Source organism: Oncorhynchus gorbuscha, linkage group LG14, assembly GCF_021184085.1.
Source record: "Oncorhynchus gorbuscha isolate QuinsamMale2020 ecotype Even-year linkage group LG14, OgorEven_v1.0, whole genome shotgun sequence".
NCBI classification, from domain to species: domain Eukaryota; kingdom Metazoa; phylum Chordata; class Actinopteri; order Salmoniformes; family Salmonidae; genus Oncorhynchus; species Oncorhynchus gorbuscha.
In genome coordinates this window covers 57199659-57211080 of record NC_060186.1, presented here as the reverse complement: position 1 = coordinate 57211080, position 11422 = coordinate 57199659, and the positions used below count along the sequence as shown (strand labels likewise).

At 41.7% G+C, this 11422-nt stretch overlaps 1 protein-coding gene across 2 annotated transcripts in view; it reads left to right on the top strand.

Moving 5' to 3' along the window:
* Positions 1 to 368: 368 nt before the first annotated feature.
* The window catches only part of LOC123995682 (potassium channel subfamily K member 2-like), an 89505-nt gene continuing 78451 nt past the window's right edge, over positions 369 to 11422 (top strand). For both annotated transcript variants that reach the window (XM_046299342.1, XM_046299341.1), the window contains exons 1-2: positions 369 to 650; positions 5529 to 5848. In XM_046299342.1, the coding sequence (XP_046155298.1) occupies position 650; positions 5529 to 5848 (321 nt within the window). In that variant the 5' untranslated portion in view covers positions 369 to 649. The remainder of the gene's footprint in view (positions 651 to 5528; positions 5849 to 11422) is intronic.

The window sequence follows — 11422 nt, the reverse complement described above, 5'->3', positions numbered from 1 at the left end:
CACAGTAGACACCACAGAGAAGGATACAGGCAAGGCAGAAAGACCAGTACTAGGATGCAATTCAGCTCTTCAACGGGATGAAGAACACAAAAAAACTGTCATACTGTACATATTTCAGACAAAGAACCCGTCTTTGAGTTCTCACGTGGGTTCGAACTCCAAGCACGCTAGAATTGTGAGCGCCCGTCTTCATTATAACCCCATATGAGTTAGGTCGATTTGGCACATCCAGTGCATTTGCCACGCAGCCGCTCGCCAGCGGAAGCACATAATCTGAAAGGGATTTATGCGTTCTTCCCCGGGCACTATGTCTGGAAAGAACTGGACAGATTTCTTGGAACCATGTGTTCCTCTCCGATCTCCCGCTATGGTTTCACGCTACATCTTCGCGCACCATTAAATGGTAACGCGGCGTACTGACAAATATTTAATTGGGAGTTTATAAACTGGACCAAAACGAGAGCAGAGAGTAAGAAGACTTTTATGTGGGAAGTACGCCTCCCCAAAACCATGTGGAGAATTGCGACCCTTGTTGCACCGAGCTCTCATCACGGAGAGAGGAGAATTTAAAACAGTAAGCTATTTAGGCCTACATTTGGAAATCTCTGCCGATGAGGAACAGCAAGAAACGGGCATTTGGTAGAGAAGAAGTAAGTGCGATACCCACTCATTTTGAAATTGAGACGCATGATAAGTAGCCTAGACTAGACTACTGTAGCCTACAGTGGGTTGATATTCAAATCGCATGTTGCGTGACTCACTCCCACCAGCTGGTCAGTCTACCGTGCCTTTCTCAGATCGTTTAATATTATTCAGAAAACCGTTGCTTTGGAGGAAAAGACCATGCCCAGGTACAGTGAAACAATTGGTGGTGTCCTTTCGCGTGTCCAGTGTTTGGTGTTGTTCTATCGTTTAGTTTTGTTTTGGCAGACAAGTATTTGACAATGAGAAAATCTGGGTTATTCGATGCGTAGCCTATTATACTATTCAATGGACCTATTCGATTTTAACCATGTGCAATAGAGACAGTTATCCGATTAAATACGGCTCAAACTCAAAACATTAAGTGGATAGTTAGTTGTGCACAACGGACGTCATTGGGTGCTTTTCTAAAATCTTAAACGCATCAAGCTACGATATGCATGAGTGGGAAACAATTATGACAAGTAGATAATTCATTTTATTCACGAGATAATAGCCTACAGTATCGGCTACAATAGCCAAGAGACGTTTTCCTTGTTCCTTTAAAAATCATTGTCATTATGTATTAATACAGACTCGTAACGCTTGTTATCGGTTTGTCTGCCTTGTGTGAAATTGAGGATGTTTAATTTATTAACTAGAGATTAAAAATGCATGGGCGTATTTGTTAATAATGGCGAAACCACATTTGATGCACAATACAGATGATGCCCTTGTTTCAATCTTTGCTTTTCATTTTTTTTCTTGTAATGTTACATTTTTTGACATTACAGTGGGCCTAGGTCCTTTTCTGTCACGAATTACAGAGAGATAATCCTTCTTCTTCAGAAATAGAGCAAATGTATCTTTGGTATTGTCCTTCTGATACATTTTAGAATATGGTAAATGCATTTGTTTATGTAAATTGTTCCATTTAAATTGAATGGAGCAATCTTTAGTTGCTACAACCATTTCTGGATTTATAAATCAATTATATACTCATTGAGTCTTGAAAAATATAAGGTATACATGCCTCATGAGCCTAGTCCAACTGTCATACCCAGTCAGAACCCAAAATATAGGCCTAAACTTGTTTTACTCAAATGTTTGTAAACAATCTAAATCCAAACAACCACTGTATGGCCTAAAAACATAGTTACAACTATAATTTTGATATAATCCTTGCATCCGTAACATAGTCTATAGATTTGAGAGTGGTTGCATTTCTCCAGCCCCATCCCTCAGTTTTTTACTGAAACTGTGCCGGGGTGTGAATGTTAACATTTCAATTAAGGGTTGACACTTTCAGAGATGGGGAATGGCATAGATGTAAATAACCTAGCAAGTATACTAATTGTAAATCCCTCTGGATAAAAGTGTCTGCTAAATGACAAAACATTTCAAGTAAAATATACTCCTAGCAAAGCAATGCCATTAGAACTTTGATTTCTTTTGTCATTAAGGATCGGCCCCCTTTTTGAAATTTTTGCCTAAAAGGACATACCCAAATCTAACTGCCTGTAGCTCAAGCCATGAAGCAAGGATAGGCATTTTCTTGGTATCATTTGAAAGGAAACACTGAAGTTTGTGGAAACGTGAAAGGAATGTAGGAGAATATAACACATTAGATCTAGTAAAATAAAAAGCAAAAAAAACATTTTTTTTGTACCATCATCTTTGAATCACAAGAGAAAGGCCATAATGTATTATTCCAGCCCAGGTGCAACTTAGATAATGGTCACTAGAAGGCAGCAGTGTATGTGCAAAGTTTTAGTGTGATCCGATGAACCATTGTATTTCTGTTCAAACTTTTGTACCAAGACTGCCCAAATGTGCCTAATTTGTTTATTAATAACTTTTCATGTTCAAAACTGTGCACTCTTCTCAAAAAATAGCATGGTATTATTTCACTGTAATAGCTACTGTAAATTGGACAGTGCAGTTAGATTAACAAGAATTGAAGCTTTCTGACGATATCAGATATGTCTATGTCCTGGGAAACGTTCTTGTTACTTACAACCTCATTCTAATCGCATTAGCCTACGTTAGCTCAACTGTCCCACAGGGGAACCACCAATCCTGAAGAAGTTTTAAGAACCAACCATCCTTACCAGTTGTAGCTGCTTTTAGCAACACGTATATTTACACACTAGCATTGCTAGGAATTAGCTTGCAAAAAAAACAAAATAGTCGGCTAGAATTTAAAGGTAGACTCAGTGAAATGACGTTGCCATGAGTAGCAAGACTTCAGTGTCACACAGTCACACACAGTATCTGCGCATGGGCACAGATTTGCTTCACGCTGTTCACAGTGTGGTAGCTAGGGCACCAAAACATCGGAGTAGTTGAGCCTCGCGCTTCACCACTCTTAATTGCTGTAAAAATGTCCCCACTATGTTGTGTGCTTTCTGCATCTATGGTGTTTCTCTGGCACGTTGGTGCGGCTGTGTGTCAAGAAGCAGTGCGGCTTGGCAGGTTCGTGTTCAACTTACTCTGCTAATTGTCTGATTGTCTGTAGGGTTGGTCCTTATGAAGGGGGGAAATGGAGAAAAAACATCTAATAAAACATAAATAGAGAGCAATACTAATGGCATTTTCTTTGTTGGTATTAACTCCGCCATGGATGGTTGGACAAAGCCTATGGAAAAATGTATGGAGTTTTTGGATAAATGCTGAAAATAAAGCCTGTGGTAAACATAGGCTTAGGAGATCTTCTATGTTTTGTTCTATGAGATAGTCTTCATCAGCTAACATCACTTTTTGTGAATTCTGTTCGTATTTATGTAATAAAAAAGGTACACAGGCTGCCCGAGTAGCGCAGCAGTCTAATGCACTTGCAGTGTTTGAGGCATCACTACAGACCAGGATTCGGTCCCAGGCTGTGTCACTGCCGGCAGTGACAGGGGGGGAGGGTTTGGCTGGCCGGGATTTCCTTGTCCTATCGTGCTCTAGCGACTCCTTGTGGCGGGCAGGGCACCTGCAAGCTGACCTCGGTCACCAGCTGGATGGTGTTTCCTCTGACACGTTGGTGCGGCTGTGTGTCAAAAATAAGTGCGGCTTGACAGGGTTGTGTTTCGGAGGACGCATGGCTCTCGACCTTTGCTTCTCCCAAGTCTGTAGGGGAGTTGCAGCAATACTGTAATTACCAATTGGATATCACAAAATTGGGGAGAAAAAGGGTAAAAGTTGAAAAACACATTAAAAAACACAAATAGCACATAGGCTTCATTATTTATAAAGGTAATGTTAACTGACTGATATTATCTAATAAGCCTGTGTTATTTTCAGACCTTATTTTCAGCGTTTATCCCAAAACCATATTCTTTCCCCATTCGTTTTCCCCATAGGAATGGCTGAACCATCCAGAGGTAACTCCCTTTTGGGTTTGAGAATTACAAGCTGACGAGCTCTATTAAAACAGACTTTCCAAACGTGGGTCTGTTGTAGACCCACTGCCTCTCTGCTTAGCTAATGTCAAAATACAATTCCTGCATGTGTACCATACCTGCACAAAAAAGCAAGAACTTGGTGTGGGACTTTTATTTTGATACGAGGTAAGCAGAGAGGAACTGGCTTCACTGAGGAACAGCATGGGTCTACAACAGACAAGTTTGTACATTGTGTTTAATTATACATTCCATTAGATGTTTTTTTTTTCAAATTCCCCCTTGCATAAGGACCAAACCTACAGACAATCGACAGAGCAAGTTTAAACTGAATTTGATTTAACTTCTGGTTTCCGGCGGACTTTTACTTTTTTGCAAGCTAATTTCCAGCAACGCTGGTGTGTAAACACTAAAAGCAGCTATACCAATTGATGTACTAGCTGGATATCGATAACACAAATGGGATTATCTTCGTTGACAGGTCAAATGTTCTAAGGTGCAACTCACAGGTAGTCTAGTAGATCAGGATGCATGAAAGAGTGTAACCTAGCCTAAAAAGCTACACGTTCTAAAAACCAATGTAAGATAGTGCAATAATAAAACTAGTGTGTAACGGGACTTTGTTACTAGGATTGTTAAAACGGCTGAGAGAAAATTAAAACTGAATCCTTTTTTTAATCAAGGTCGTGAACATCGAACAACAAGCAATCGTCCCTCAACGGGAATTTACGTGATTCAGGTCACCTGCCTTGTGAGATGTCCTCCTGCATCTGCATTCATGTCTGAGTACTGCTAAGGCCATAGATGATTGCAATTTGTAATTGCAAATATGGTTTAAGTGGCCCACATAATCATTTTTATCTTATGATTAGTTCCATCACCATAATTTAATAATGCTGTTGTTGCATCTTTAGCTAAGGCTTAACACAAAATATTGAACTTATCAGGTATCAAGGTAAGACCCAAGTGCAGACTGTGTGAAGTAACAATGTGTATTGTAACATCAGGGATAGGCAAACGACAGCTCAAGGCAGGCAGCGGTTGATAATCCAGAGTAGGAGCAAAGGTACAAGACGGCAGGCAGGCTCAGGGTCACGACAGGCAAGGGTCAAAAACCAACGAGGATGAAAAAAAGAGACGCTGTGAAAAGACAGGAACTGACAGGACAAACGCTGGTAAGCTTGACAAACAAGACGAACTGGCACAGACAGACAGAAAACACAGGTATAAATCCACAGAGGGGAAGATGGGTGACACCTGGAGGGAGTGGAGACAAGCACAAGGACAGGTGAAACAGATCAGGGTGTGACAGAACTTTAATTTACCAGTTTATCAGTTAAATGAAGTAAACCTTTTCAGTAGAGAGATTGGTTTACAAGAGAGGTCACAACAAAGTGATCAATGACCAATGATTATTGACATCCCAGTTAACAGCCAATGGTAATGATTCCGCTCTTACAGTGGCCCCACCTGATCTCCTTGACCCAAAGTCTGCCGCTCACAACTCCAAGCCCCGCCTCTCCTTCTCGGCTGCCAAGCCGGTGGTCCTGAACTCCCCCGAGGACGAATACGACACCACACGCTTCACAGTCATGAGGTGGAAGACGGTATCAGTCATCTTCTTCCTGGTGGTGCTCTACCTCATTGTGGGAGCCCTGGTGTTCCGGGCGCTGGAGCAGCCCCACGAGAGCCAACAGAAGCTGGCCATCTTGGCCGAGAAACTGGACTTCCTGTCGCTGCACGCCTGTGTCAACTCCTCCGAACTGGAGGACCTCGTCAAGGTGGGTCCAGACTCTACATCCTGTCCACAGAGGTACTGTGTAGACTAAAGTTATAGTACGAAAAACACTGGATTATTTCCTGGGAAAAATGCCCCTAGCTGATGTGCTAGTGTTGACATACAGTAATGAACGATAATGGTTTCAATTTATGTTCCTTTTTGCTGGAGTGTGATTAAGGGAAAAGCCTTACTCTTTTAGAGGAACACCCTAGCCGAAGTGATCACTTCCTAGTGTCTATCCATAATAGAGATCACTGTCAAAATCTCCCACTACTACCAATGCTGTGGCACCCACCTGGCTGGCTACCATGGCTTATCAATCTGGGGTAATAGACACTTTGCTGATGTGAATACCTGCTAATGTTTGAGTAGAGTAATAATGCCATTAATATTTGAGCCTGCTCTATGTTTCCTAATACATTTTGTTTTGTAGACGGAGCATAAAAGCACACTGAACACAACAGCTGGGGGCTTGTGACACCAAAATAACTTTCAACTGAACTTTATTGAAGCCAAACTGTTTGAGGCTTGAATGGGGGTGGGGAGTTGGCCTCGTACGAACCATCCTGATCTCGCAAGCTTTCATTCTGTTTCGCTAAACAGAATGTAAGCTTGCAAGATCAGGATAGTTTTATGAGGGGAGTAGGAGGTAAGGAACATGACTTTGCTCTCGCTAAACCTCTCTAAGTGGGAAACTCCGCAGTGGTTGGTGACTCCTTCCATTAGTAGCCATTAGTTAGATGTTGCACCACTCCAGTAAGGACTTCAGTGGGGTTAGTGCCAGGCACTACCTGGCTACTCAGATGATTTATTAATATACAAACACTCTTTTCTATCACACACACATAGTCCCTCCACTTTCACACACCTCTCTTTAATATGCACTGCTTACATACACACATCGTGACTCTCTCACTCTCACGTTCTCTCTCTCTCTCTCTCTCTCTCTCTCTCTCTCTCTCTCTCTCTCTCTCTCTCTCTCTCTCTCTCTCTCTCTCTCTCTCTCTCTCTCTCTCTCTCTCTCTCTCTCTCTCTCTCACTCACACCTTTTACCAAGTTCACAGTATTCCAGAGCCCCTGGCTCTCCACCTCGCTAGATGGATGAATAGAGACATTCTCTCGAAGGGAGTAATTAAAAGCGTGTGTGTTATTGAAAGCCCGGCCGAGGGGGGATTCCAGCGTAGCGGCGACGAGGAGGATGACACATTTGTTAATGCCAACAGAAAAGCATTCTGTTGTGGGCCTCTTCTTATCCCCATTGTATGATTCCACAGGGTTAGAGTGAGAACAACTGGAAGTGAATGCTAAAACACTGCCTTAATATGTGCATTAATATCTCTGCATGCCTTTGCTGGGAGACAGAGAGGAGACATCCAGAGAGATGGAGCCAGCAGGCATATCAGAGTGGATGCTATGCTAAATGGAACACAGAAGAGTTCTACCTGGAACAAAAAAGGTTCTTACTTGAAACAAAAAGGGTTCTCCTATGGGGACAACCAAATAACTTTTTTTTCTAAGAGTGTAGATAACATCTTACCCACCGTAGTCACAGCACCATCCTCCCTCCCTTAACAGCACACTATAACACCAGATTGAAAGTTTTGTCTCCCCTTCATTCACAGTGATGAATTGAAGTGAACAGCACCTTGACTTTGCACCAACCCAGTTGCTACTCTACTGAAAGTCACTGGGGTTTTAGTAGTAGCTGAGTCGTTCCACCAGTTCGGTGCCTTTAGAGATGCGTAACTTGGTGAAAGAAAACTGCTGATTTCACCTCATTTTAACATTCTGTCATAAATAGCACATGTTGAACGAAAACATTGTTTTTCCCATATCAAAAGGTTAATTTAAAAAATACTATAATAATCAAGCTTGTCAACTTTAGCCAGTTAGCTTGGGTGCTTGGTTGGGACAAGCATGCATTGGCTGCAAGCTGCAGAAGGATGAGTAGGCTACAATTCCCCATCGTTTTTCAGTGCAATTTTGACTGCCACCAAGGTGAAGAAGTTTGAGAGGGCTTATCTAATGTTCCTTCATTAGATTTGAGCTCATCTTGCTCTGGCTAGCATTAGTTGTTGGTCTTGTTGTTGTTGATGTACATAAGAGATAATATCATGGTTGTTTGATCAATAGGACTGTAAAGTTCCCAAATGTAAGAGGACTCCCGTGGTATTTACATATTTGCAGAATTCCATCCAGGTGTATTTTGTGACTTTTGGCGAATGCGTTCTAATGGTCTAAAGTCACTCTGTTGCTACTGCCTGTAAACACACAGTCCAGTTCAAAGTGAGTGATGACAAATGGCTTGTCTGTATGAAGGCCTATTGTAGCTCTGATTGGCTATGGCACACCGGCCTGCGTGGACTCCGGTCTTTGACAAGACAGATGTTTTTATTAGCTTTTATTTACTGCAGTGTCCATTAATTGTCCAAACTCACGTCCGATTTCCCACTATATATTGCTGTAGAATTTTCACAAATGCCTTAGTATACGTAATTCACCAAACATTCTTAAAATTAAAAAATCACCACATCTTGTCAGAAAATGTAAAATACAACTAAAGTGTCATGTTCTTCCAGGGGATGTATATTTTTTTACTTTTATTTAACTAGGCAAGTCAGTTAAGAACAAATTCTTATTTTCAATGACGGCCTAGGAACAGTGGGTTAACTGGTCTAGGAACAGTGGGTTAACTGCCTGTTCAGAGGCATAACAACAGATGTGTACCTTGTTAGCTCAGGGATTTGAACTTGCACACTTTCAGTTACTAGTCCAACACTCTAACCACTAGGCTACCCTGCCGCACCATATGAACAGATTTTAATAAGATTTCATGTTGCTAAAATGCTTTCTGTTCCACTTTTAAATATCAAAGGAATGCAAAAGGCACACATTTTGTGGAACGACCTCAGTCCCAACACCTGAGACCCCAGCAAATATCAGATTTTCATTTATCTGCATGTCCAGTCATTATATTTAGCCTCAAAATGAAGTTTTTTACCATTTTATTTTCAGGACAACCAGGGCTACAAGCAGAACACAAAACTATTTGACATGAATAGCATTCATGAGATTTATTGTAAAATGTATTTATTCATTTATGTGAATACTGTAAGTGCAGAAATTGTTTGCTCACCAGGAAATTAATATCCAGCTAGTCAGTGACAACTGTGTGGAGTTTGGAATTTGAGACAGCAAATATGTGAGTTTATTAGAGTATTATAGATACTATGTCCTGGGATTTCCTATGATCTTCTATGTAGAAGAACCCCTTAGCTTCTAACGCCTCTTGTGTAGCTTGTGAGGCCTTTCCGGATCTGCCCTTGTCTCACAAACACCACTGTAGCCCAGCCCCCATTACTTACACAGACTAATATCTGATATTGATGGATGCAGAAGAAATCCAATTGTACAAACCATAAGTCTGTCGCTCAAACACACAATGTTTAAAATGGGTTAGAAGTCAGCGAGACTCATTGGATTAAACTCCTGTTACAAAGTGTTTGAAGTGTGGTGTGTAGCCTAGCATGCAGCCTAGCCTGTGTAGGTGCTGAATGTGAAGGATCAGGACCATGGACATTGCTCTGTGCTGTTTCCCATGCTGGGGTGTGTGGCCTGGCTTTAATGCTACAGTACATAATAATAGCAATGGAATAGCAATGGAACACAATGAGTCCCTGAGTCCCTGGTCTAACTGCATGCTTCCTGCCTGCGTTGCAGTTATGTCACCTAGTTTATTTATTCAAGTGCACATCTCAGATAAGATCAGGTTTGAGATGAATGTGATATGATTGCAAGCAGGCAATCATAGAATGTGGGAGATGAAAAAAACCTCACAATGTGCCTGTGAAGGACTTAAATCAGATCAAACATTTCATCTGAAGTCCTAATGATTTCCACCAGCTCACCAAATTCTCTCCCTTTTCTTTATTTTGTTTTTCTGCTATGACTTTCTGCAGGACAGTGCCTTAGTTCTGTTTTACGCCCACCAGCAGCACGCAGACCGCAGCCCACATCTGCTCTCCACAATGTTATTGGAAACCTTCATAGCCTTGTAATATCTGCAAGGGTTTTTTAGGCAGATAGCATATTTCAAGTGTATTTTTATTTTTTATCTCTGACACTCTTTCAGGAATGTTTTATATTATCATAAGGCTATACTGTACTCTAGATATGTACTGTATACTATGTCTTCCTGGACTAAGAGCTTCTTAGGTGGAGTTTATGGGCCCTGAGGCAATCTATTAAGATCATGCCCTTGTCCCATGACAGTGGTTCCCAAACTTTTTATAGTCCCGTACTGCTTCAATCATTCAAACCTCCAGCTGCGTACCCCCTCTAGCACTCTCAAATGTTGTTTTTTGCCATCATTGTAAGCCTGCCACACACTCTATACAATGCATTTATTAAAAATAAGAATGCGTGTGAGTTTTTGTCACAACCCGGCTTGTGGGAAGTGACAAAAAACTCTCATAGGACCAGGGCACAAATAATAATATAATAATAATCAATAATTTTGCTCTTTATTTAACCATCTTTCAAATAAAACCTTATTTGTTCGTAAAAAATGGTGAGTAATTCACCACAGGTTAATGAGAAGGGTGTGCTTGAATGGATGCACATAACTGCAGTGTTGGGTTGTATTGGAGAGAGTCCACACACAGTCTGTGCCTGTATTTAGTTTTCATGCTAGTGAGTGACGAGAATCCACTCTCACATAGGTACGTGGTTGCAAAAGGCATCAGTGTCTTAACAGTGAGATTTGCCAAGGCAGGATACTCTGGCAGTGGCTTCTGATTCAATTACATTTTTACAGAACCGCTTGTTGCAATTTTGATGAGGCTCTCTTGTTCAGATACCGGTAAGTGAACTGTTGTTTGTGTCATCCGTTTCAGGACAGTACCTGCGTAATTGCGCATCCAACTCAAGGTGCTTCGCTATATCACATTTGTCACGCCTTGGTCATAGTATTTTGTGTTTTCCTTAATTATATGTTCAGGCCAGGGTGTGACATGGGTTTATTGTGTTGTCTTATTGGGGTTTTTGTAGGCATTGGGATTGGTGTTGATTAGGGGTGTGTCTAGTTTAGGCTTGGCTGCCTGAGGCGGTTCTCAATCAGAGTCAGGTCATTCTTGTTGTCTCTGATAGGGAACCGTATTTAGGTAGCCTGGGTTTCACTGTGTATTTCGTGGGTGATTGTTCCTGTCTCTGTGTAGTTTCACCAGATAGGCTGTAATCAGGTTTCTCGTTCCGTTTGTTGTTTTGCATTTATATAGTTATTTCATGTGTCACTTTTTTCATTAAAGTGATGAGTAACCACCACGCTGCATTTCGGTCCGACTCTCTTTCTACAAACGAAGAACGCCGTTACAGAATCACCCACCACACACGGACCGAGCAGCGTGTTAACAGGCAGGAGCCACAGGAGAGGCAACAGAAGCAGCTGCAGTGGGAGAGGCTGCACCACTTGGAGAATTGGACATGGGAGGAAGAACTGGACGGAAAAGGACCCTGGGCTCTGCCTGGTGAATATCGCCGCCCCAAGGAGGAACTAAAGCGGAGAGGCGCTGGTATG